Raw genomic sequence first — 26,891 nt, 5'->3', positions numbered from 1 at the left:
AGGCCGGTAGGCCTAATTTCAGTACCAGATGAACTGGTTGAAACTATAATAAAGAACAGAATTATCAGACACATAGATGAACACGATTTGTTGGGGAAGAGTCAACATGTTTTTGTAAAGGGAAATCATGCCTCACCAATGTATCGGCATATGAAGAAGTGAGGTTTTTTACCCACGAAAGCTTATGCCCAAATAAGATAGTTAATTCCAAAGCAGACTGCAAAGAGTTACAAAGGAATCTCACAAAACTGGGTGACTGGGCAACAAAATGGCAGATGAAATTCAGTGTTGATAAATGCAAAGTAATGTACATTGGAAAACATAATCCCAACTATACACATAAAATGACGGGGTCTAAATTAGCTGTTACCACTCAAGAAAGAGATCTTGGAGTCATTGTGGATAGTTCTCTGAAAACATCCACACAGTGTGAAGCGGTAGTCAAAAAGGCAAACAAAATGTTGGGAATCATTAAGAAAGGGATAGATAATTAGACATAAAATATCATATTGCTTTTATATAAATCCATGGTATGCCCACATCTTGAATACTGCGTGCAGATGTGGTCACCGCATCTCAAAAAAGATGTATTGGAATTGGAAAAGGTACAGAAAAGGGCAACAAAAATGATTAGGGGTATGGAACAGCTTCCGTATGAGGAGAGATTGGGACTTTCCAGCTTGGAAAAGAGACGACTAAGGGGAGATATGATAGAGGTCTATAATATCATGACTGGTGTGGAGAAAGTGAATAAGGAAGTGTTATTTACTCCTTCTCATAACACATGAACTAGGGGCCACCAAATGAAATTAATAGGCAGCAGATTTAAAACAAAAGGAAGTATTTTTTCACACAATGCACAGTCAGCCTGTGGAACTCCTTGCCAGAGGATGTTGTGAAGGCCAAGACTAAAACAGGGTTCAAAAAAGAACTAGATAAGTTCATGGAGGATAGGTCCATCAATGGCTATTAGCTGGGATGGGCAGGGATGGTGTCCTTAGCCTCTGTTTGCCAGAAGCTGGGAATGGGCGACAGGAATGGATCACTTGATGATCACCTGTTCTGTTCATTCCCTCTGGGGCATCAGGCATTAGCTACTGTCAGAGGACAGGATCCTGGGCTAGATGGATCTTTGATCTGACCCAGTCTGGCCGTTCTTATATTCTTACATTTTTATGTGCCAGAGAAGCTGCCTGTGCTGTGTTCAGAAAGAGCTTTCGATAGCCTTCCAGTCACAACCTTGGGCTGATGTCCTTGCTACACAGTGTTTGTCTTTGGTTCAGCTGCCCTTTTATCACATATGTGTGGATCACTATCTGGTGAAGCCGCACATTCGTCAGTGGCAAGATATAAACCGTCTCCTCCTGGTGTGCACGGTATCTCTGATTACTGTGACCACGTCCTTGATGGGTAGCCACACTGCATGGAAATGAAACAAGGCTCCATGTGCTCCGTGCTAGCCATTCCATTTCCCCCTGTCCCAATCTCTGTCACTGCATCTGGCATTAGAGAGAAGCATGCGAGCCATATATACCTGCTAAACTGATCCGGGATGACAGAGTGGATACTGTTGACAAGAACTCTGTCACCATTAGGTTTCAGAGTCAATGCCTGACTGAGGGGACAGAGCAGAGTTCTGACATCTTCCAGACCTGTTCCAAACTCTCTGCAGACTCAGGCAGGCCTCACTACGTCAGTGCCCATGCAGAAGGTTGTCTTTGCCTCCAGGAGGACTAGAAATGTCATTTTTTCTGAAGCGAAAGCCTCGATTTTGCTGTGTGGCTCTGCGGCTGGACATGGATTTTATGCTAGATCCTGCCAATTGCCTTGTCTGTGCTCACTCACAAGGAAGTAGTGCTCTCTTTTTGGGCAATGCTAGCCAACCCTGGCCTTGGCAGCCAGTCTGCCACTGGGCTTTGCACACTCGGACAAGTGCCAGTGTTCCCAGGCTGGGTCAAGTCAGATGCGTATCTGATTTGTTAGTGGGTATCAAAGGATCGTGTAAGCATAGAAAGCAAGGCTTGAACTTCTATAACATGCATCACTTTATTGTGAATGTTAGTGTCAGCCGGACGTTAACATGAGTTCACACAGCTTTACCCACGGGGAGAGCAGCACTTTGCAATGCTGGGATAGGTGCTCTGAAATTGAGGCCTGGTCTTGCAGCCTGTACTCCTGTGAAGAGAGTCCCGTAAGCAAGGGCTGCAGGCTTGTGCCTGCAGATTGGAAACGCCAACCCATCCAAGCCATGTATCACTTGCAGGGCGGCGCTGCTGCCCACAAGTTCATACGGCTGGGGGCATTCCCTTCGCTGTGCACCACAGAGGAGCTTGGGGAAGATTTTGCTGAGTTGCTTGTGCTGAACAGTTTTACTCCTGCTGTGTCCTTCACACACTTCAGAGCCTGTGTGACCCCTAACTAATCCATGCGGGAAATACTGAGGGAGGGTTGTATTATCATCCCCCATTAGCGAATGGAGAAGGAAGGAGGCAGAGAGGTTGAGGCCCAAGTTTTCAAGAGTTTCCACTCCTTGGGTTTGATTTTAGAAGCGCTGAACATGCATAACTCCAGCTAAAGCTAGTTACCTGCAGGTGCCCAGCACTTCTGACAATGAGGACCTCAGAGTCTTAAGATGGGTGCTGAGAACTGAGGCCCCCAGAATCAGTAAAGGCTTTTGAAATCGTGCGTTCACAAGCCGCGTAGTGAGTGAGAATTAGAGCTCAGGAGTGCATGGGTGCGTTGCCTTTCTGAGATGAGCTGCCTGTGAATATCATAACACACGCTGCAGCTTCTGGTCTCTACCTGTCTTTCAGTTCTGGGATCAGAAGTTTGGAGGAAGTCTGCCTTCAGGTGACAGACCTCCTGCCCAGCTTAAAGAAGCTGCGAGACCTGCTACCTGAACATGGCTGCCTCCTGCTGTCTCCAGGGAACTTCTGGCAGAATGACCGAGAGCGCTTTAACTCTGACCCTGATATCATCAAAACTATCCACCAGCACGAACCAAAGACACTGCAGACATCAGCTACCCTCAAAGGTAGGCGGCTGAGTGATGCAGATGCTGGGAGAAGTGCCTTATCCCTGCTCTGCTGTTCCAGTCCCAGGTCTCTCCTGAGCCGATTGCCAGTAAAGCCAAATCGAGTAGTGGTTTTTACCTCACACAGAGCCTGGGATGAGACCACCAGACCCAGGGTTTTAAGTTGGATTTGGACCCAGCCCTCCAGAGGTGAAAAGTGGGTGTTCTAACCCCATCAGCCTGCTGCCTGTGGGGAGAGAGAGAACATCTGTGTATAGCCAACAACCCCCCCACACCCTTCGATCTAACCATGCTGCTTTCTCCCACCCTGTCTCTTTCTGGTTGCTCTGAGAACAGCACCGACTGTGCTGCCTAAAGGCGGGGGGTGGGGGGATTGTCATAGGTGAGGAGTGAATGTTCATAGTGCTCCCTCTTGTCTTTTCATTGATCGTTGCCTGGAGTAACCTACGGGGCTCATCCTCAGGTGGGCTTCTGGTGCCAATGAAAGCCTCTTGCTTTAATTAGAATAAGGAATCTGGCCATGTCTGAAGTCATGCTGCTCTCTGGTTCCACAGAGTTAGAGGATTGTTCACTCCTTTCTGTATAAGGGGATCCAATTGAGGTCAGGACCCCTGTAATCCCTCCTGCCTCAAGAGGGGCATTGGAGCCTTGAGACTTGTTGATTAAAAGGTTTCCAAGTTCAGGACCCAGAATGTGGTCAGCACTATAACACCCCAAAGGAAGACAGGACTCCGTCCCCGGGGACCTTACCTTCTCCCAAGCAGAAAACGAACACACACACAAACGCACACGCCCAGAGAATGTGCTGCTGTACTAGTTAGATTGAGTAGAGGAGGCCAGGCTTAACGGTCTGAGCACAACCTCAAAACACCACAGCTGCAAACCTCACTCAGTCTTTGCTCTCTCCCAAGGCAGGTGACTGAAGTTGCATTTTACTGTGTGTGGTGGTAGGGACATGGGGTTGGGGGAGCCCTGGAAGGCAAAGGCCCTGCTTGCTCTGTGGGGACCTGGCAGCCCCTGTAATAAGGTGGGCCGTGGTTCTCCAGCATCCTGGCCTATCTGGTGATGAACACCCATACATCGTCCCTCAGTGACCTTTGTCCAGGCTCATGGTGTTTTGCTCCCATTGCGTTTGCAGATCTCTTGTTCGGAGTCCCGGGGAAGTACAGCGGCGTGAACCTGTACAACAGGAAGCGGGTGGTGTCCTACACTGTCACTCTAGCTCTCCAGCGATATGATTCCAGGTAAGGCGCTTTGGCTCTGCTACTCCCATGTCAAGTCACCTGCCTGTTGGGCTCCCGTCTTCATCTCCTGGGAAGCTGGTTGGTTCTCCTTATTTGTCCTTTCACTGTTCTGGATAGAGCTGTGCAGAGCACGGTCAGATCCTCAGAGGGAAGGCACTATAGAAACACAGAGTATTATCATCATCAGTATAAAGCTGTCCGTCTCCACTAGACACACAGCACTGTCGCTTTAAAAAAACCCAGTACACCCCAGCATTCTTCTGCTGATGGCTGCCCCTGCACACAATCACAGTCGTCTTTTCAACACATATTTGTAGTAAGTGGCGTCGTTGCCTTCCTGGTGGCAGTTGGTTGGCCTGGGGAGTTTGCTTCAGTCCAGCTCCTGATGGATGGGCTTCTGCATCCCAGTGAGCACCATCCTGGTTGGCAGTAACTGGCTCCCTTGTTGGCCGTCTCATCAGAGAGGGCCCGGACTGAATGGGACTAGAGAGTCTCCCTCCTCCGCGTGGTTCTCCCAGAGCAGCCTGGCAGGCCGGCCGGTGGAAGTTTGCCCTGCTGCTGCCCATGCCGTGCGTGGGGGAGAGAAGCCTCCCGTCTCCAGGCCTGTCCATTAGCATCATTCATCAGCACTACTTACCAAACACCTGCAACAGGAAACGTGTTTGAACCTACAGCACGCGCCATCCCCCAGAGCCAGAGTTCTTGGTAAACCCCAACCCCCTTCCCTAAACACCTTTAATGAGGTCTTGCAGCTCCCCTCCCTGAATCCTCCGCAGGAACGCTGTAGATCTCAGGGGAACTTGGTGATACACCGGCGAGGAATGAGGTGCAAAACCTAGACAGGCAGAGCTGGCCTTGCTCTTGGTTGCCGAACATTGCATAAATCTATAGAGCCATGTTCCCAGCTGGCTGCAGCCCCCGGGCCCTCCTCTGAGGGGGGTGTTAGGTGCACAGCACAGCACCAGGGTCACGTCCTTCTGCCTTTCTCCCGTGCCAGGTTCCTCACCAGCCTCCGCTCCCGGCTGAAGCTGCTGCACCCTAGCCCCAACTGCACCCTGCGGGAGGAGCACGTTGTCCACGTCCACTTCAAAGAGGAGATCGGCATCGCTGAGCTGATCCCCCTTGTCACCACCTACATCATCCTCTTTGCTTACATCTACTTCTCCACACGTAGGTTTGTGGGGAGCAGGGAGGGCGAGCGCCCCGTCCATGGGCTTCACAGCAGAGGGGGCCCCAGGGGCCTGATGGTGCAGTACACCCTGCCCCACGTGTAGGAAGGGCAAAGCACCTATCTTCAGTGCTGCAGTCTCCTATCACTCCTGCAGCCAGGTGAAGCTGAAATCCCACTGGGACATAGAACTAGGACGTGGAGGGGACGAGGCCCTATTAGGTTTCAGCTATTCCATTCCCTGAGCCAGTGCAGGGTTGTTCCCTGTGGCGTATCCTACAGGGCTCTGACCTGTTCAGTTCTAAATGCCCCATGTGATGGCACATGCCCCTCTTCTCCTGGGGGACCAGCCCACGGCTAGAAAGATCCCACATACAGTCTGCGGTTGTGCCGTCAGGACCTGCCACTGATGTGAGGTTACGTATGCTCCTTTCACACATCCCTGGGCCGTCCTGTAGCTGGAATGAGAGCCTGTGGCCCACCCCTGCGTTGCTCTCTGCTGTGTCCTTTGGCTGGAGCGTGCCTCTCTAGTTCTGTGCTGCTAGGTCAGCACCAGCCAGGCGCCCGAGGCCTTGAACCCACCTCTACCATCCCTGGCTAGCACGCTGCCTGTTGAAGTGAATGAGCCCACGGATCCACTCCCCATGACGGGGGGGTTGACATTGGCTTTCCCCCAGTGACGTGAGCCTCGTGTTCTCTCTCGCAGGGAAGATTGACATGGTGAAGTCGAAATGGGGATTGGCCCTGGCCGCGGTTGTGACGGTGCTCAGTTCTTTGCTCATGTCGGTGGGTCTGTGCACGCTGTTTGGCCTGACGCCTACTCTCAACGGAGGGTAGGTATCCAGAAATCAGAGCCTCCTGCTAAAAGAAGGGGCAAAGGGAGGGTGGGTGCTCACCTGTCTGATGCCAGCTACTTAGCCCTTTGTGTCCAGGATCGAGGATTTTCTAACCATGCCCACTTTCGTTGGCTGATCACTTTCCACATTGCTTGGCCCTGCTTCCCCAGGACACTGATGGACCGGATGGCTCCTGGCCTCATGGGGACATTTTGCTGCACATCCGTCACACCTCACTGCTGATGGATTAGTATCCGTCTTTTCTCCCTAAACATCAGCAGCTTGGCACCTAGGCAGCCCCTTCCTGCTCCAGTCACCATGGCTGGAAGCCTGCTCTGAATCAGACCGATGCCCAGGGCAGGAGGTTGTGTGTCTTTGCCTTCCCTGGCCGAGGTTCTCTGCATTTTGCTCAGTGAGGTTGGAGGAACACGGCACTCGTGGCTGATGGGGACTAGCAGGGAGGCTTTGGGGCCGTTACTGGTGGGGATTATTGACTCTTCCCTTGGGTGGGGAGGTGTCCATGTGTGTTTCGCTCCAGGCGTTGGGTGACCTCCAGGTTGGGGTACTGCACTTGGCCGTACCGAGGTGGGAAGCTGCATGCTCCGGAAAGGTTCCACCAGGCTCAAAGCTCAGCAGCCTTCCCGCTAAGTAACACAGGGCCCTGTGAGCGCATCACCCAGGTGCTCGCTCTCCGTAGGCTTCCCACTGAACACAGCACCCAGGTCAAGATCTCTGTCGAAGGCCACGTGAGAGATCGCCTCTCCCTCCAGCACAGCCACCCCCCTTGCCAGCTGCGTTGCCCTGGGCCAGTGACGCTGCCAGCCAACAGGGGAGGCTGGGGAGCGCGGGAGACAGAACTCTCAGGAGCCAGCTCTCGCCTGAGGAACTTCCTCCCACAAGAGCTAAGAAGGCTCACGGGCCTCACTGCACTCAGAACTCATTTCTTCTGCTTTGCTCGTGATGATAACAGCCTGGTACGTTGTGGCCCATTCTCGCACCCGCTCTTCATGCTGGAGCAGCCGCCGGCACCTCTTGACTCCCTGCCTACTCCTGACCCCCACAGTCTGGTTTCAAAGGTAGGCTTACCACAGAGACCTGACTGCGAGGGACGGAGGATGGGGTCCTCCTGCGGGGGACACACGTAACCCATTTTGTTAGGTCTGGTGGCAGCCCCTGATCTCTCTGAGCAGGGTGGTTTTGTTGGCCTCTTGTGGGAGTGGCTAGGTGAGGTCCTTCCCCAGGTTAACTCCTCCTTGGACAGATGCCAGATGGAGGTTATGGGCATAGACTCCTCTCTCTCAAGGGCTCTCACAGGGAGGGGTCCCACAGGGATCCATCTTGTATCCCATGTGCATAGGGCTGCAAGGGGAGATAGGGAGGCACTTGGACCCTTCAGTATTTGAAAGGCAGTAGGATCTCTCTTCCTTTCATCAAGTGCTGATGCTCTGGTCTCTCCTTTCCCAGCACCTGTCAGAGGCGGGGACGTGATGGGAGCCAGCTGGCTTGGTCTGGGTGAGATGGAAGCGGTGCGGACAGGCAGGGGTGGGTTGAGAGCCAGCTACCTGAGAGATCACCTCTCCCTGTGTCCCTTTGGACCCTTACCATCTGCTGGGGTTCCCTTCCTGCTGATCATGAGGGGTAGCTTTCCAGGCCTGGTGGCGAGGTGTCCTCGGGGGAACCTGCACCCTCTGGCAGTGTGCCGGAGCTTGTGTTTGGCCAGCTTCAGGATGCCGTGTCAGCCCTGTTTGTTTGGTCAAGCTTTCACGTGACCTGTTCCTGCAGCAGGGTTACTGGAGGGGAGAGTTTTAGTAGAGCCTTTACTTATTCCAGGTCTCTAGCGCTGTGGTTTTGTACAGTACTATCATGAAGCATGCTGTTTGGAGGGCAGTACACAGATCCTAGGATTACATAAGAACGGCCACACTGGGTCAGACCAAAGGCCCATCTAGCCCAGTATCCTGTCTGCCGACAGTGGCCAATGCCAGGTGCCCCAGAGGGAATGAACAGAACAGGGAATCATCAAGTGATCCATCCCCTGTCGCCCATTCCCAGCTTCTGGCAAACAGAGGCTAGGGACACCATCCCTGCCCATCCTGGCTAATAGCCATTCTATATACCAGCCATAGATTATCAGCACTCTTTGCCCTGCTAGGGCAGGTTTCATCTGAGGATCTCAAGGCACATTGTGCAAATATTAATGAGCTAGAATAATAATAGGAGGGAGGCATAATCCCTGCTTTACAGATCAGAAAACCAAAGCACAGGGAGTGAACTGACATGCCCCAGGGGTCCGAAAGAGTCACTGGCAAAGCCGGGAGGAGAGTCTGGGAGCCCCCTTGCTCTAATCACTGGGCGTCTCCCTGAATGTTTTCCAGAAACCAGGAAGCAATGGGAGTGTTTCCATTGGCTTCTTTGGGTGATGGAGCAGACCCTAATGCAGCACCTTCTGACATCAAGGTGCTGAGCTCAGGATAAATGCCTGGATAGATGCATAAGCATGGCACCCTTTCCCCGCCCCCACCCCCCAGTCCTGTTCCTGTTTCAGTCCCTTTCTCGGTGATTACCTCATTGTGGCAGACAGTAACAGCAGTATCCTTCGCAGTGTCTCAGCACGGATGGGGACTGTTGAACTTGGTTTTGTATGGTTTGGTTGTAGGAGGCAAACAGCTTGTGTTTGTGCAGCACACGCCCAGCCCTTGTTTCAAGAGAAGCTGGTGTCTCCTTGGATTTGAAATTCTTACTCATGTACAGTATTAAACGTCCTGACAGCTCGATAGCTCAGTGATCTGTTTCATCTGCGAGCCTGCAGCGTGGTGATCAGTTTGTACCTTCTGAAGCAGTGGGGGCCGCTGGCTAACAAGCACATGGCTGATGAGAGGGTTTGAGTTTTGTCTCTCTCGTTTCCACTACCTACCAATGACCTTGAAGGTTTATCGTAGAATCCACACAACAAACATTCGCTAGTTACATTCTGTGCAGGGCTGCCGCACAGCAGAGGTCTCTTGTCTGTCACACTCTCTCTCTCTCTCTCTCTCTCTCTCTCTCTCCAGCACTTTCCATCCCATAGAGCTTTTTTCACCCACGGTCAGGGGACTAACAGAATTTGGCTGGTTAATGGCAGGGTCTTCTAATAAAGATGAGCCGAGCTGTACTTGCTGGACTGGAGGATTCTTGAGGCGGTCTCTTTCGACAGGAAGTTGCCCAGAAGTGATCTCTGGGTATGTGTATTTGTTTCACCAGTGAAATGCAGTTCCTACATGGCAGCTTTGGCCAGGAAGTGAAGAGAGTACTATATCCAGCTGAAACTGCAAAGGGACTGTAGGCAGGCAAAATATAATTGTTTGAGTTTGAATTAGGCCAGGATACCAGGACTAACACCTTTGTTGGGGAAAAAAATGCTGAGATCTTTAAGACAAACCATGACTGGCTAGGGTCTGGGACTTATCTGAAGACAGCATCTGTAACAACATGCTGGTGTAACTGTCTAGTCCAGAGTCCGAGGAATGAGCGCCTCCGACTGAATCCCCAATAGCATTTCTGGGAGGTTTCCTCCTGGGAAGTCTCCTTTCCCAGTACTGGCCCAGCTTGGCTTGTGAGATCCGTCAAGACCACAGCCCGAGGTGGTGTGACTGCAGACTTCTAAAGAGACAGCCATCTCTAGCCACGTAGGGCATCCAGAGGAGGCTATAAAGCGGGCTTGAGGGGATGTTTTAGGGATCTGTGACAATTCGGATTAACTTTTCCCCTGGTCATGTTACAAACATTAAGAGAGAAAGTGACAACACAGCTGTTTTCCAGCCCTTTTCCTTCTCCGTTATCTGCAAGGCTGCTTGTCGTTTGTGATTCTTCAGACATGGAATTTGCCACAGAATCCACCTCCAGCCACAGTGTCTGCTCTAGAATCAGAGCTTTAATTAAACAAAAGATAGTTCTAACCCTTATGGTGTGAAGATAACCAGAAAAGCGTGACCTGAATTGAACTGAGCAGGGAAATCTGCAGGCAACCTGGAACAAGGCTCTGAGAGCTGTCAAGTGCCCAGTTCATTTCAATTTGTTGTTGACTCTGACGTGCTGAAGATGGTAACTGTTAAAATTGCCAGTGTTTGCTATTTAACTGCTGATCCTTTTAGCAGAAACACAGCTCATGTGCTTCTCCCATCGTCTTACACTGCTTCCCAAGGCTTTCCAGATGGGCGAAGTCCCAGCTATCCCTACTCAACTGCTACAACCTTCTGCTTCCCCTTGGCAGCTTCTGTGACGGAGTTATGTGGTGTTGATGCAAAACTCGGCAGCATGTTGAGAAGTGGCAAGAGTGGGGCCAGCGTAGAGTAAATGGGATTCACTGGGGAGCTCAGAAACGCAGGAGCTGAGTGCCTCCTCCGCTTTCCTAACGAATGCAATAAAACCTGCACTTTACAATGGAGCTGCCCCCCAGTTTCCAGTCTGGGGTGCCACAGAATCCAGGGGGCCTGGCTGCAGAATGGAGGTGTAGCTTGTAGTGGGGGCTGTGGTTCTGCATTGGGGGTGTGGACAAAGGGGGAGGGGAGAACGCACTAGAGGAAATGTGTTATACAACCCCCTCCCCCCATGCACTGGGTAGCTATGTCATGATAGATAGAGGCTTATGGAGACCCTGCACCTTTCTCCCCCATTCCCCCCCCCCCCGTTTAATACTTGCATCACTTTCTTATGCAACCATTGAGAGGGCATTAGCCAGTGCCTGTGTGATTCCCGCACCGTGACCTTCACACTACCGACGTGCCCCTGCGGCTCGCTCAGCTGATCTGGTGTGAGTGCAGTGTCCTCCTCTCCTGGCACAACTCATTGGCCAATGGGCCGGGGCCCTTTGGATCACGCCACTGCTACTTGGGAGCTCAGTCGCCACGCTTGCCGCACTTCCATTCGCTGGCAGCTTCGGTGAGAGCAGCCAGCACCGCCGGGCAGCCCAGGGAGAGGGTTGTGGCTTTGCTCTTGTTTGGAAAAGGAGCCGGTGCGGCTTCCTCTTGCCGTGTTTGTTTAATGGATCAGTTGGAGTGAGATAGCAGAGCTGCCGTCCGTGCCAGACTTGTCGGTTCCCTAAATGCAGCGTTTGACCTTGCAGGGGGGAGGAGGATGACAGGAGGAAGCCGTTCTGCCCTTAGGGCTGGTCTACACTTAGTCCGGACTTCGGACTAAGGTACGCAAATTCAGCTACGTTAATAACGTAGCTGAATTCGAAGTACCTTACTCCGGACTTACCGCGGTCCAGACGCGGCCGGAAGTCTCCCCCCGTCGACGCCGCGTACTCCTCTCGGCGAGCTGGAGTACCGGCGTCGATTGTGAGCACTTCCGGGATCGATCCGGGATCGATTTATTGCGTCTTAACCAGACGCGATAAATCGATCCCAGAACATCGATGGCGTGCCTCCGGATCAGCCGGTAAGTGAAGACTAGGCCTAAATTACACGTGTGTGGCTCCCGCTGAAGCCAGTGGCAGCTTCTTATGGGTAACTGAGGGCAGCACTTGGTCCTTTGGGCTCCACACGTAGAATGTCAGAAGGTCATCTAGTCCAACCCCCTGCTCAAAGCAGGACCAATCCCCTGACAGATTTTTGCCCCAGATCCCTAAATGGCCCCCTCAGGAATTGAACTCACAACCCTGGGTTTAGCAGGCCAGTGCTCAAACCCCTGAGCTACCCCTCCCCCCGGATTGCTTTTCCTCCAGCCCCGTCGCTTAGCCATCCTGCCTGCCTCAGCTTCGCCACGGAGAAGAGTTTCCGTCTCGGCTCCCTGTCCTGCCCACCCCTTTCCGTGCCACACAAGCCCAGTGTTCGTAATGCAGCGGTCGCCTCTGGGGCACGGACTTCTGAGCCCCCACGAGAGAGATCAATGTCTGTGAATGAGTCTGGCTGGTGGTGGCGGAGAGGTACCTGGAACCTGCCATGCTCAGCAAATCCTGGGTACTGGCCCTATGCTTGGAGCAGCTGATTGCTTCCCCTGAACAGAGCCCGCCCGGCCGCTGTGAGCAGCCCAGAGACTAGTGGCGGTAGGAGGGAGGTGTGACGGGAGCCCCAGCAGGGGCCAGGGAAAGTCTTGTTGTTTTGGAAAAACGAACTCATTGTCCTCCCTCCAGCCCAGCCTCAAAACTCTCCTCTGCCGGGATGCTACTGCCTGCTGTCGTGCAGCGACACTCGTGGTGATCAGTATTGTGTCATTGGTTCCTTGCGCTGCCCCCCCTGTTCCCAGCCCACCGTGGTAGCTGTCTAGGCACCCTAGTGCGGAGGGGAAGAGAGAAATCTTCCCAGAAGTTGATGTCTTTCCTCACTAGACAGGCAGATTGTAATTGCTCATGCTGGAGCTGGGTCAGGGCACTGGAGTTTCATGCTGTTACCGGCCTTTAGAAAGGCCGCAAAGGGGACCGGTGGGCTCATGGGCCACGGAGCCTTTTACTCTAGGTCACTAGTTCCACGCCTGGCCGGTGACCAAAGGCCAGCACTCACTGTGGGAAAGGAGTGGTGAGCTCTGGATGTCCATGTCGCTGCACACCTATCCCCCCAGAGGGCTAGCTGATAGGCTGAGCAGAGAGGCCCGGGTATGACATGACCCCTCCAGTGCAGCCGGGAGACTCGGGCAGGGCAGAGCGAGTCGGTGCAGCGCAGGCTCCAGCTGGTCTGTGATCAGAGGGATTCAGTCTCCAGGGCCACAGGAGTTCAGCAGCACTCGCGGATCACTGCAGAGTGACACCAGACAGGCTGAAGGGATTTCGTTCAGCGGTGGGAAGGTCGGTGTTAGGAAACCCCACTGCTGGGCCTTCAGTGCCCGTCCAGCTGGCACTCCCCTCCTTTGACCCCCCCTCCTGTAGGATAGGCCAGGTTGTCCTCTTCCGTCGGCCTCCATCTGCCTCGCACTGTCCTGCACAGCTTCCCCCTGTGCTCTCAGCACAGGCTCGCTCCAAGGAGTTCCGCCACAGTGAGCAGAGCTGAGTCTGTGTAGTAGCATCTGTAGGGTGAGGAACCTGCTCCCCATGGGCATCTGCCCTGCCCCCCGTCCCCTGACTCTCTCTGCAGTGGTTTGGTTTGATTAGTGCAAGGATTGCCTGAGGTTCGTCAGTGGGGTTTGTGTTGGCAGCTGGGTCTGACTCCTCCCCAACTTGCTCATTTTCGTTTACTTGCCGAAGTGCTCAAAGCTCTGACCCTGGCTGAGGGCCCTCTGTGCTGGCGCCATACAGACACCCAGAAGGGCGCTGTCCCTGCCCCGGTGAGCTTAAATCTAACGTTAGAATGGCACGTAATGGCCAGTCTGTAGCAACACGGCACTGCCGAAATGTTACTGTCTGTCTGAACCAGACACTGCACAACCTCTCGCCTGGTCCCAGAAGAGCAGGGTGTGAGAGGGCCCCTTACTGCAGCTAGCTGGTGTATCGAATGAGAGCCCAGAACCTGCCCTGCCCTGCACTAGGCTGAAGGGCGCCTGGGTGCTCCCTTGTTTCTCACACTTGCCTTTGTTTTCCTAGGGAGATTTTTCCGTACCTGGTGGTGGTGATTGGCCTGGAGAATGTGCTGGTTCTTACCAAATCGGTCGTCTCCACGCCGGTCGACCTGGAAGTGAAACTGAGGATCGCACAAGGTACATCCATCTGGCTCTGGCAAGGGGGGAAATTCCCATTCGCTCTGGCCCCAGAGGGGAGTGATCGTAATTCTTAGCCCGCGAGAGGGCGTGAAGCAGCCCTGGACTGAGATGCTGTTATGTGGGAGCTGTGTGTTCTGCACTCTGGGCCTAATGGCCACTTCAGCTTGTTGCTTGTCAAGCCCAGGAGTTCCTGTAAGCCCATCAAGGGGTGCCCTAGTCACTGGGAGCCTGGAACACAGACATGGTTCCTCCATGCTACGTAGCTGCTTTGAAAGAATCACTGGCACGGGGATGGCCGTGCCACTTATTCTCAGAGCATGAATGGCCAAAGTGCTGCCTCAGGCCGCATGCAGCCTCATGGGATTCTACGACAGGTTCATGTCTTTACTCTGGCGCTACGCCCCGTGGGGGCTACATAGCTCAGCATGCAATGCACTCAGGCTGCTTAGCTCAAGGTGGAGCATTGCATGCTGGGATAGTCCAACAGTCTGTGCCGACTGGTGCTCTGTATTAAGTAGGAAAGCGAGGGCAGGCTGCTCCCTGCATGTTCAGGCTGGCTGTCGGGCTCCTGGCAAGCAGCCAGAATGGCTCGCACTGGAGCACGTTATCAGCCAAAAACCATGTGAAGAATTTAGCATGATCCCTTGCACATTATTCAAAGTGTTGTGCTCCCTTTATAGAGGGATGGACAAAAATGAGGGGCTCGCCCATTGGTGGATTGGCTGTGGCCCAGAGCTCTCTAGTCTACAAGGGTTGGTCTCTCTGGGTAGCTGAGTAAAGGAAATGATTTTTTTCTAACCTCAGAAACTTCCTGTCTCCAGTAATAATAATACATAATGAGGCTCTGTACCTTCTGTCTGGATCTCAGAGTGTTGTCCCCCTTTTACAGGTGGGGAAGCTGAGGGACAAAGCCTTTTCTAAGGTCACACACAGAGAGGCAGGACTGGTTGTCAGGAGGCCTGAGCACCAGTCCCCTGTTCTAATCACTAGCATGCTTTGTTTTCTAGGCTTGAGCAATGAGAGCTGGTCAATTATGAAGAACATGGCCACAGAGCTTGGGATCATCCTGATTGGTTATTTCACGCTCGTCCCGGCCATCCAGGTGTGTGTGGTTGGTCAATATGAACGGTTAAGGATTTTGTGGAGAAGAGGTGTGTAACCTCAGCTACAAGCACAATGCCAGTGGCTGATTTTCAGTAACAGGCTTGGCACCTCCCAGAGGATCTCAAGGGGCTTTATGCATTCTATACACAAGGATCACTGCACTCCACATTGAAATGCAGCCACCTCTGGGGTAAAACCCAACAGCAGCTTTACAGTATACAGCTGCACCACACCACACTTTAGGACAGGAAGTGAAGAGTCCTGTCTCCAATTGGAACGACAGGAGAATTTATAGTGTTTTGCCCTTCTCCAGTGCCTTCTCAAAGCACTTTACAAACATCAAATCTCACAGTGCCACTTTGGGATGTGTCTGGTGGCACCTTAAAGACTAACAGATTTATTTGGGCATAAGCTTTTGTGGGTAAAAACCTCACTTCTTCGGATGCATGGAGTGAAAGTTGTTTTTGTAGATACAGACTAACACGGCTACCCCCTGATCTTTGGGATGTGTAACATCCTCATTTAACTGTTGGGAAAACTGAGGCAGGGAATGGCGGCGTGACATGCCTGATGTCACACAACAATGTAGTGACAGCACTAGGCACAGAACGCAGGTTGTTTGTTCTAACCCCTAGGTAATACTGCTTCCCTTTTGAGGAGGCAGAATTGTATTACCAGAGTGAAGCAGTAAGACTCTTCCCTAGGATATTGAAATCAGTATTGAACCAGTGCCACAGTACGATGGTAGGGGCTCTGCACTGGTGGTGGAGCTGTCTTTCAGATGAGATGTCAAACAAAGATCTAGAGCAGCAGTTCTCAAACTATGAGGTGGGCCTCACAAGGGCGGCACAGGAATGTGTCAAGGGAGGCGCGAGCTGTGTGGTTTTGTTCTTTTATTTAAGAGCTCTGGCCGTCAGCCCTGGGTGGCTGGGGCTTGTGCAGAAGACTGTGCCCACCCAGGAGGGAGGGATAAAGGGGACAGCTGGAATCCTGCCACCCGGGCTCGGGCTCTCTTCTTCTCCCTCCCCCCATCCCCAATATCTCACCGGGAGGCAACCCGGGCTCGGGCTCTCCTCCCCCTCCACAGTCCCTCACTGGGAGGCAGCCTGGGCATGGGCTGTCCTTCCCCTGCCCTCAGTCCCTCACCAGGAGGCAGCTGTCAGCCCCGGGAGGCAGCAGTACGGAAGTAAGGGTGGCAGTGGGGCACTAAGTCTGCTGAGAAGAGAGATATTGACAAATACCACTTTTCACATTGCCACCCTCACTTCTGTACTGCTGCTGGCACGTGCTGTCTTCAGCATTAGGTGCCTGGCCAGCAGCCGCTGCTCTCTGCTCCGCCGTCAGAGCTGGGTGCCTGGCCAGCAGCCGCTGCTCTCTGCTCCGCCGTCAGAGCTGGGTGCCTGGCCGGAAACCACTGCTCTCCGCTCTGCTGTCAGAGCTGGGTGCCTGGCCGGAAACCACTGTTCTCTGCTCCGCCGTCAGAGCTGGGTGCCTGGCCAGCAGCCGCTGCTCTCTGCTCTGCCGTCAGAGCTGGGTGCCTGGCCGGAAACCACTGCTCTCTGCTCCGCCGTCAGAGCTGGGTGCCTGGCCGGAAACCATTGCTCTCCGCTCTGCTGTCAGAGCTGGGTGCCTGGCCAGCAGCCGCTGCTCTCCGCTCCGCCGTCAGAGCTGGGTGCCTGGCCGGAAACCACTGTTCTCCGCTCCGCCGTCAGAGCTGGGTGCCTGGCTGGAAACCACTGTTCTCCGCTCCGCCGTCAGAGCTGGGTGCCTGGCCGGAAACCACTGTTCTCCGCTCCGCCGTCAGAGCTGGGTGCCTGGCCGGAAACCATTGCTCTCCGCTCTGCCGTCAGAGCTGGGTGCCTGGCCGGAAACCACTGCTCTCTGCTCTGCCGTCAGAGCTGGGTGCCTGGCCGGAAACCACTGCTCTCTGCTCCGCCGTCAGAGCTGGGTGCCCGGCCACCAGCCGCTGCTCTCTGCTCCGCCGTCAGAGCTGGGTGCCTGGCCAGCAGCCGCTGCTCTCTGCTCCGCTGTCAGAGCTGGGTAGTTGTATATGTACTTGTGTGGGGGTGGAGGGGCCATAAATGACTGCAGACACAAAAAAGGGGGGCCTGATGAACTAAGTTTGAGAACCACTGGTGTAGAGCGTTCATGGTCATTTAAGTCCCCATATCACCTTTTTCAAGAGGGAGGGGGTCTTTCAGGGTCCTGGCCATGCACCAGCCCTGTCATGCAAGCCCAGACCGAGTCTTACCCAGCGTATCTCAAAGAGACCTGACCAGATCGCCGCACAGCATAAGCAGTGAGGCCTGGCAACATGTCCGTACTCAGAATCTGGTCCCTCATGATCTTGGAGGAGGGATAGCTCAGTGGTTTGAGCATTGGCCTGCTAAACCCAGGGTTGTGAGTTCAATCCTTGAGGGGGCCACTTGGGGCTCTGGGGCAAAATCAGTACTTGGTCCTGCTAGTGAAGGCAGGGGGCTGGACTCAATGACCTTTCAAGGTCCCTTCCAGTTCTAGGAGATGGGATATCTCCATTAATTATAGGGTATGAAAACATTGAGAAAGATATTCAGTTCTTGAGTGCTCTGGTGTTGTGAAGATTGAACACGCTTTTAACTGTCCTGGTCACAAATGGTTGTAAATGGCACTGATTACAGTATTCAGCCATCTTAGTCAGTGTTTTGGGTGCTTTCGAGTACTGAGAATGACCATGCTTGGACGCCTGGGCAAATGTCATCTGCGTACGAGAATTATCGGAACTGGGCAAGAAGGAGGTCATTTGTGTACAGATTGAAAAGTGTCAATGCCAGCACAGAGCCTCAAGGTAGACCATTGGTTTGTCTTTTTCTCGTGCTAAAGCCATCTCCCATGTGTACTCGGAAATGTTTGTTGTGGAGGAAGAGGTCAACGGCATTGATTATCCATGCTGGGAGAGCTCTCAACAAATTCACTAAGAGCCCCGTGTGCCAAATGATATAATATATGCTGCTGTCACATCCAAAAATATGGCTCCTGTCTTCAGGTTCTTCTGAAAACTGTCTTTGATTAATGTTTTCAAAGCTAGCACTTGATGACAGGTGCTTCGACCTCTCTGAAAGGCCTGCTTGCTCGATGCTGAGTATTGACTCCACTTCTGGGGAGATGCACAGGAGAACGAGACGCCCCAGCACCTTGAAAGGCACAGACCAACAGGGATATCAGTGGGTAGCTTGCAACATTATGTGGCTCTTTCCCCGGTTTCAGTAGAGCAATGACGTTTGACATTCGCCAAGTCTTCTGAACTCACTCTTCTTTTGACTACTCGCATGAAGAACTGCGCTAGCCACTGATGAGCACAAGTCCTGAGGTGCTTCAGAAACTGGCAATATGTTGTCATAGCCAGCAGCAATGCCAATCCTAGTATCGCTCAGAATTTTGTCTAATGCCGTGGCTGTGAACGGCTCTCTGTGTTGCCGAGTGTCCTTCCTCCGATAGAACTGATGCCATTAGTCATGAACTTGTTGTCTGACCTGCTTCTCATTTGGGGCCTTTGACACATTCAACAGACGGCTGTCTGCTTGGTTTGACGTGACAGGTGGTCCGCTTAGGGCTGGTGGTTGCTGAGCTGCAGTGAGACAGTGAATCGAATTCCAACATTTCTGGCTTGAGCGAATGATGTCTCTTCCCACCATGCCCATCTAGCAGCATCCAGTGACTCACTTAGACTACCACTCGTCCCGTTCTTCTCTCCTCTTACAGAAGGAGAGAAGAGAAGAATGGGAGATAGGGCATGTCAGTGGGGTTGTGGAAGAAGGTACCACTATGCCCCACGCCCATGTGTGTCCTTGGCCAGCAGGTTGCAAGCATGGCTTTTGCTTGTGCCAGGTTGGGGCACGAGGTATGTGGTCACACCCATTCTGTGCTTTGTACATGGATTCGTCTTTCTTGGGTGCGGACTTGTATGCTCTGGCTCCCCTAGGCAGAGCCCCACAGCGATGCTGTCTGTTTAAGAGTGGCTGCTGCTCTGCGGGAGTCTGGTGTGTGTGTCTCCCTTATCTTTGTCTGTGGGAGCGAAGGACACAGCAAAGATAACATGCTGCCCTCCCGTCACAGAGTCCAAGGACCCCTGGCGATAGGGAGCTGGGCTGCATAAATCTGGCAGGGACTTTCGCTCGTGGTTGCCAAAGGGAGCAGTGCAGTGCTGAAGTCATCTAGGCACCGCATGGTACAGAGAGAAGCAGCAGAGGGAAGAGGAATTCCCTCTGCCCAAGGCCTGGGATCAGCTCCAAGCATTTGGACAGGCAGCCGCCTCCTCTCAGTCACGCCCAGACAGCCCATCTGAGTTGGGGAAGGAGAATTTGCCCCCCCAGCTGCTGCTCTCCCCATGCCTAAAGCAGCGTTTGGTTTGATGGGAACCATTTTGCCAGCAGCACTCTGGTACAAGGTATACTCTTCCCAGGAATTGCCGACGTGCAGGACGCCCCAATGAAAGCCTTGCGGAGAAACCCCAGGCCCTGAGACATTGCATACACCTTGGTGCTTTGGGGAATAGCCCCATGTCCTCCTGCTCGTGCCATTGCCCTGCCTACCTTGTTCATGGGAAACATCTGACGGTCACAGACTGAGGGCCCAGTCCTGCTCTCACTGGAATCCGTGAGAGCTTTGCTGCAGACGGAACAGGATCAGGGTCTGCCTGGTTCGTAGCCTTTCACTACCGTCATTCCTGGGATCAGGTGTGTCTTGGCTCCCAAGCACCATGCGGAATTCTGTACAGAGCAGAGCTGGCCCAACCTTTGCGGAGTCCCTGGTTGCGGGGGGCAGAGATGAAGTCCAGTGGGTTTTTGTTCCCCTCTGGACCTATGTCTAGAGAGCGGTTTGGGCCTTGTGCTCCTGTGTCCCGCCCCTCCCAAAATCAGCCCAGCTGCTGGGGAAGGCACAGGAGGGAATATCTAGCCAGGAGCTGCCTTTCCTTGTGGCCTTGTTGTCAGAGGGGACAGCTGATCCAGTGATGAATTATCCCCCCACCTGGCCTGCTAGGCCTGTAAATTGCCAATTCCACCTGCGGCTCCAAGCCATTGTTTATGTTGCTTGGGTTTGAGAACAGCCCTGGCAGGCTGGGGAAGGCTCTCGGTTAGATTGGAAGGCCTGGAGGAGCCGGTCCCTCCCCGTTACCGCTAGACGCTTTCCGTCCCAGTGTGCCTGGATTGGGACCAGCACTGCATGGGAGGCAGGGAGGCGGGCCAAGCGGGCCTAGGACCCAAAACAAGTGGCTCTTCGTGGGGGAGGGATAGCTCAGTGGTTTGAGTATTGGCCTGCTAAACCCAGGGTTATGAGTTCAATCCTCAAGGGGGCTGTTTAGGGATCTGGGGCAAAAATCTGTCTGGTCCTGCTTTGAGCAGGGGGTTGGACTAGATGACCTCCTGAGGTCCCTTCCAACCCTGATAGTCTATGATTCTATGGTGACCCGCATTTGAGTGGCTGCAGCCTGGCTGGCTTCACAAGGGGTGAGATTGCAGTTCCCAGGGGCTCCAGCCAGCAGCCCCTACAAGGGATTTCCACCATCCTGAACCTGTTGTAACTCCAGGGGCTTTTATCTATCACTCATGCTCTCACCTTGTCCCCTGGCCCTTGTCAGTGGTAGAAAATGCTGACAGGAATCTGGTCCTCAGATGGTAGAAGAGTCACCCTCTGAAATGCCTTCCCCAGGGGAGAATGTTTGGTTTGGAGCCCTTTGTGGGACACTTGGTGCTGGGTTTGGGATGACTGTAGTTACATTTGGTTTTGTTGTGGTTTAGGGCTCAGTTAATTTCCCAGAGAGGTTGGAATTTTTGTGTCATCCTTGTTCCTGCAGTGACACCTGCTGGTGAGAGCTGAGTGTGCAAGGGGTCTGAGAAACCAGCCTCGTCACTATCCCGGGTTCATAGTGGTTAGAAGTTGAAAAGACCTGTTAGTTCATGGAATCCATCCACCTCCATGGAAAGGGTCTGGGGACTGCAGATTGTCTGTTTGGTGGACAGGGTGAAATGAATGTTGGGGGTCTAAGGCCAGGTCACAAAACCGCCAGCACAGCTGGCATAAACTGGCCTGGTTGTAGCAGTAATTGACTAGCCTCAGAGCCTGAACTCCCTGTAGGACAGCGATCCACAGCCTGAGGCGAGGCAGCTGCAAGCGGCTCTTTAATGTGTCTCCTGCAGCTCTGTGCAGCAGGTGAGATTAAAACGCGGAGTGGCTGAGTACAGAGCGCTAGAGTAAATGGAACAATGGCGTTACGCTCTGGTGGCTCTTTTGGGTAATGTTGATGGCTAATTTGGCTCCTGAAGCACTGAGGTCTCCGTATCACTGCTCTAGGAGGTCCCTTCAGGTCAGGCATGAGGCTAATGGATGGCGCGGTGCCAAGAAAGCTGGCACTGCCGCTGATTGGGGGCAGTGTGATCTAGTGGCTAGCTCACCTGATTGGGAATCGGGGGTCATGAGTTTAGGTCCCAGCTCTGCCACTGCCTTGCTCTGTGGACTCAACGAATTCTGCCTCAGTTTCCCCAAAGTATTTTGAGACTTTTGGATGAGCAGTGCAAAGAATGTTAGGCCTGTCCTATGACTAAACAGTCTCCAGAGTTATCAGTTAGGCACCTTCCGCCAGAACGAACATCACACACACAAAGGTAACCAGAGTACTGATAACAGGGATTGCCAGTAGACTACACTCATGGCCGTGCCATAGACAGGCCTTTGCTGTGCTGCTTCCTCTGGGGTTAGAAGACTTGCCGTGAGCTCAGAGAGCCCTTTGCTGACCCGTGGACGTGTTGTGTCCTGCAGGAGTTTTGCCTCTTTGCTGTGGTTGGCCTGGTGTCCGACTTCTTCCTACAGATGTTTTTCTTCACCACGGTGCTGTCCATTGACATTCGCCGGATGGAGGTAAGGGACAGGCAGGGGAGGCAGGTTTTCTCGCTTGACCTTTCAGCGGCTGTGCCATGCAGTGAGACCAGGACAGCTCACACCTGTGCTTTTCATTGCGTGACTGAGCGTGAGCCGGCTGGTTTGGGTGGACAGGAGTGCGTGCCATGCGTCCGGATGGGGGGGTGAGTGGGGAGGGCAGGGGAACAGGAGCAAGGGTGGTTGGGCGTGAAAGTGAGCAGCTCCAGAGACCGAGGACAGGCGTGGTCATGAGTGTATCTGTGAGACTGTGCACTCAGATGTAGGACCGCACTGCTGGGTGTGAGAACAGCTGGTGCCTGGGCTCGGATGTGTGTGCAGCTAATTGTGTGTTAGTTTCTCTCGAGGAAGGACCTAGTCTCTGCGGCTCTAACCCACGTGCTCTCCTGTTGGCAGCTCGCTGACCTGAACAAACGTCTGCCGTCAGAAGCCTGCATGCCCCCGGCAAAGCCAGTGAGCCGCTCCCAGAGGTACGAGCGCCAGCCAGCCATGCGGCCAGCCACCCCGCACACCATCACCCTGCAGCCGTCATCTTTCAGGAATCTGCGCCTGCCCAAGAGGCTGCGGGTCATCTACTTTTTTGCCAGGACCCGGCTGGCCCAGCGGCTCATCATGGTACACCCTGTGCTGTTTGTTGTCTGATTCACCTCCTCTCTGGCCGTACGCGCCCCTGTCCTGGCTGTACGTCCACGGAGCAGACACCCAAAAGATGCTTATGCCTCCTCGTTTCTCAGCAGTCCTGGCACTCCCCTGAGAGGGGCGGCTGCTGTCGGAGAATTGATTCTCCAGGAAAATGTTCTACCTGCATGTGTCTGTTCCAGGGCTTTGCAGACCAGCAGACAGTGCTGCCGTGTGGTCTCTTTTTGTCTATATCGCACATGGATAGTGATTGACAATTCCCACTTACCCTGCAACATGAAGGGCGGTCTGCAGAGGTGGCTCTTCAGGTGTGGTTGGGCGAGGGGAGGGTGGAGACCCTTGCAGACCGGCCAAGGAGAGTTCAGGTCGTGGGGGCAGCGGGGAAGCAGGCATAGCAGCATTTTACTACATAAGCAGTTAAAGTGTTTTCTGCAGCACGTCGTGGGGGCCCTGTCAACACAGAGCCAGTTTCCCAGGATGCACTTGTGCACTTGAGGAGCGGGGGTGTCAGGTGGAGCCCAAGTGTCAGGTTTTTGTGGGTGGTTTGCAGATATTTGCAGTTCCTCTTCGAAGGGTGAGTCTCTGCCCAGGTCTGTGGGCGTCAGTCATGAATCATAGAACATCAGGGTTGGAAGGGACCTCAGGAGGTCATCTAGTCCAACCCCCTGCTCAAAGCAGGACCAATCCCCAACTAAATCATCCCAGCCACGGCTTTGTCAAGCCTGACCTTAAAAACCTCTAAGGAAGGAGATTCCACCACCTCCCTAGGTAACCCATTCCAGTGCTTCACCACCCTCCTAATGAAAAAGTTTTTCCTAATACCGAACTTAAACCTCCCCCACTGCAACTTGAAACCATTACTCCTTGTTCTGCCATCTGGTACCACTGAGAACAGTCTAGATCCATCCTCTTTGGAATTCCCTTTCAGGTAGTTGAAAGCAGCTATCAAATCTCCCCTCATTCTTCTCTTCTGCAGACTAAATAATCCCAGATCCCTCAGCCTCTCCTCATAAATCATGTGCTCCAGCCCCCTAATCATTTTTGTTGCCCTCCACTGGACTCTTTCCAATTTTTCCACATCCTTGTAGTGTGGGGCCCAAAACTGGACACAGTACTCCAGATGAGGCCTCACCCATGTCAAATAGAGGGGAATGATCACCTCCCTCGATCTGCTGGCAATGCCCCTACTTATACAGCCCCAAATGCCGTTAGCCTTCTTGGCAACAAGGGCACATTGTTGACTCATATCCAGCTTCTCGTCCACTGTGACCCCTAGGTCCTTTTCTGCAGAACTGCTGCCTAGCCCCTCGGTCCCTAGTCTGAAGCAGTGCAAGGGATTCTTCCGTCTTAAGTGCAGGACTCTGCACTTGTCCTTGTTGAACCTCATCAGATTTCTTTTGGCCCAATCCTCTAATTTGTCTAGGTCCCTCTGTATCCTATCCCTACCCTCCAGCGTATCTACCACTCCTCCCAGTTTAGTGTCATCTGCAAACTTGCTGAGAGTGCAGTCCACACCATCCTCCAGATCATTAATGAAGATATTGAACAGAACCGGCCCCAGTCCCAGGAATCAGGGCTGTATTTCGGGGCGGGGTGCACCTTCTGGGGGCTGTGGCTGAGGTTTGGCTACACCGATGCTCTGGTGTCTGTGCAGTTATGGTGCTGAGGTGAGGGTGCCGTGTACTAAACAGCCTTGTCTCTTCACTTGTACGGTGCAGGTTGGAACGGTGATTTGGATTGGAATCCTGGTGTACACAGATCCCGCTGGCCTCCGCACCTACCTCACGTCGCAGGTCACAGAGCAGAGCCCGCTGGGAGAAGCGGGACTGCCTCCCATGCCAGTTCCTGGAGGTGTCCTTCCGGCTGGGGATGTCAAGCTCGCCCTCTCGGTCTTCCCCTCGGAGCCCGTGCAGCTGTCAGAGAACCAGACGCAGCAGCAGCGCGAGCAGAAGGAAGGGCTAGAGTCCCGGAATGGGCTGGAGGCAAATCAGCAGCCGTGGGCCCAGGGACCGGAGAGCCACGGCAGTGGGCAGCCGGAGCCTGGCACAAAGGCAGAGGTCACGTGGGGCGTGGAGGATGAGGAGATCTGGAGGAAGCTCTCCTTCCGACACTGGCCATCCCTCTTCAGCTACTACAACATCACCCTGGCCAAAAGGCAAGTGGGTCGCAGACCAGGTGCCCAGAGCCCTTGGAGTCCGCACAGAATTGAATCCCATCAGGTTTGGCTCAGCCCTTCACTCTTGGAGCAGATAAACTGAATTCCATGCAGCTCACTGCGGGTGGGTCTTCTGGGCAGCCCTTTCAAACGGGCCAGGTCTGCCTTGCATGGACACTGTACATCACTGAGCACGTGGCATGGGGCTTTGTCTTGGGCCAAAACACGCCCTGCCCTTCCCTTCCCACTGGTGTTTGGCGTGTTGTGTGCCTGGTGACTTCCCTCCACCCCAGAGGTGGCTGCACTGCAGTGGGGCCATACGCACGCGTTCGGAGAGCGCGTGTGGCCATCTGGAATTAAAGGCCAATATAAAACTAAGGGTGAATGACAGACATGCTGCAGTGCGGCCAGCTCAATGCAGGGCTCCCGGGGCAAGGGTCTCTGACCTGGGCCATACAGACAGTCACTCGATCATCACATTGGTCCCTTCTGGCCATCAAATCCCTGAAATCCAGGCGGCCCCCCGGTGAGCTGCGCCAGTGCTGGCTGTTTGGGGAGCTCAGGGAGGAAGCTGAGCTCCAGTGGACTTGGGAATGCTCTTCCAGGCACGTAGTGAAGCCCCAGGGGTTGGGGTAGCTAAACCTGGCCTGGACGAAGCCCTAGAGAATACCCGTCGTGGCCCTGCCCTGGTGTGGCCCCAAGGGAGGGATGAGCTAGATGATCTTACGGGATTTTGCCATCTCTGCATCCTGCCGTTCCTAAGCCGGTCCCTCGTCTTTCCTTCCTCTCCCCAGGTACATCAGCATCCTCCCAGCCATCCCTGTCACCTTGTACCTGAATCCACGAGAAGCCTTAGAAGTGCGCCACCCTCAGGAGGCTAATCGCTACCACTCTTTCTTCCCTTCGAGCCTCGGGAAATTGGAGGCGGTGGATCGGCCCGGTGAGGCCTTGCCCAAACTGCAGGGGCACCGGGACGTCACGCTCTACAAGTAAGAGAGCCGACTGTCCCCCGTGATCCACCCCTTTGGCCCTGCCTCTGTCACCCGGAATGGGCAGCTTGGTTGCCTGGCGGCTCAGAGTCTCCTTGGGGAGGGAATACGGTCAGGGCAGAAAGGAGCCCTGCCAAGTCCCGGGTGCTTCTGTTCTGCTAGGGCAGTGTTACATTAACCATTCCACTTATTGTGGTCTTCAGAGGCTGAGGGCTTCCTAGCGGGCGAGTCAGTGTTAGCCAGTGCACTGAGCCTCAGGAAAAGTGGGGCTGCTTGTCACAATGTACTGGACACGAAGGGGCTGATGGTAAAACTCCCTGAGTGCGTAAGTGTTCATTGCATGTGCGTGCGATAATCACGCACAGTTAGCCAGGCACTTTGAAGAGCCAGCTTTGCTCGTTCAGAGCTATGGCGAGTGGGGCAGCCTTGCTGCTGTTTTACCAGACCGCAGTATCCAGCTGGTCATGATGTGCAGCGCAGCAACAAAAAGAGAGAGGTGTCAGGAGGTGAGGCCAATGGGGGGGGGGGAGGGAGTTAAGCATCTTTGGGGTGGGTGACCCTTCATGAGTTATCAGACAACACTCTCAAGGCTAGAAAGGAAACCACTGTACCATTGAGAAGGTGGAGAGCCCGCTTTCCACTAGCATCAGCGTTCTTAATCAGCAGGGCATGCGTGAAATACCTGGAAATCACGTCGTGCTGATTCCCATCTTGCCTTTTATTCCCCACCTTGCATTCCTGCATGATTTTAGCTCTCTCCTTGTGAAAAACTGGCAGAGAACTAGGTCTGGATTTTCTAAATTGACTAGTGATTTTGGGGACCTCAATTTTTGGGTGTCCAACATGAGCCACCCTTACAGGGATGTCATTTCCAGAAAGTGCTGAACACCTGCTGTCTGAAAATCAGGCCTCTTTAAGGCGTCTCTGGCTGGGCACTCCGAACTGGAGGAACCCAAAGTCACTAGTCACTACTGAAAATCTAGATCCAAATCCTTTTTAGCATTCACATCCGCTACCATCAACTCTGCCTGGTTCTGAGCACACGGCTCAAATCCTGCTGCAAGCAAAGAGGTCTGCCTGGAGGAATCAAATCTCTAGGGCAGGGACAAGCGTTGTGTTGTTTTTCTGTTCAGAGCCTTGACCGACAGGGCCCCGATCCTAGTCTGGGGTCCTGAGGGCTCTCCCATAAGGTACCTAGTAGCTGT

The 26,891-nt window shown here is 53.6% G+C and overlaps 1 protein-coding gene across 4 annotated transcripts in view; it reads left to right on the top strand.

Moving 5' to 3' along the window:
• Positions 1–26,891, top strand: part of SCAP (SREBF chaperone) — a 107,025-nt gene that overhangs the window by 65,628 nt on the left and 14,506 nt on the right. For all 4 annotated transcript variants that reach the window (XM_054016810.1, XM_054016811.1, XM_054016809.1 and 1 more), the window contains 10 exons: positions 2,814–3,034; positions 4,173–4,278; positions 5,276–5,448; positions 6,153–6,279; positions 13,775–13,887; positions 14,898–14,992; positions 21,787–21,885; positions 22,300–22,518; positions 24,261–24,697; positions 25,492–25,686. In XM_054016810.1, coding sequence (XP_053872785.1) covers positions 2,814–3,034; positions 4,173–4,278; positions 5,276–5,448; positions 6,153–6,279; positions 13,775–13,887; positions 14,898–14,992; positions 21,787–21,885; positions 22,300–22,518; positions 24,261–24,697; positions 25,492–25,686 — 1,785 coding nt within the window. The remainder of the gene's footprint in view (positions 1–2,813; positions 3,035–4,172; positions 4,279–5,275; positions 5,449–6,152; positions 6,280–13,774; positions 13,888–14,897; positions 14,993–21,786; positions 21,886–22,299; positions 22,519–24,260; positions 24,698–25,491; positions 25,687–26,891) is intronic.

The sequence above is a fragment of the Malaclemys terrapin genome, chromosome 2, assembly GCF_027887155.1.
Source record: "Malaclemys terrapin pileata isolate rMalTer1 chromosome 2, rMalTer1.hap1, whole genome shotgun sequence".
Lineage (NCBI taxonomy): Eukaryota > Metazoa > Chordata > Testudines > Emydidae > Malaclemys > Malaclemys terrapin.
Note: the sequence above shows the minus strand (reverse complement) of the source record. Positions and strands in the feature narration are given on the sequence as shown.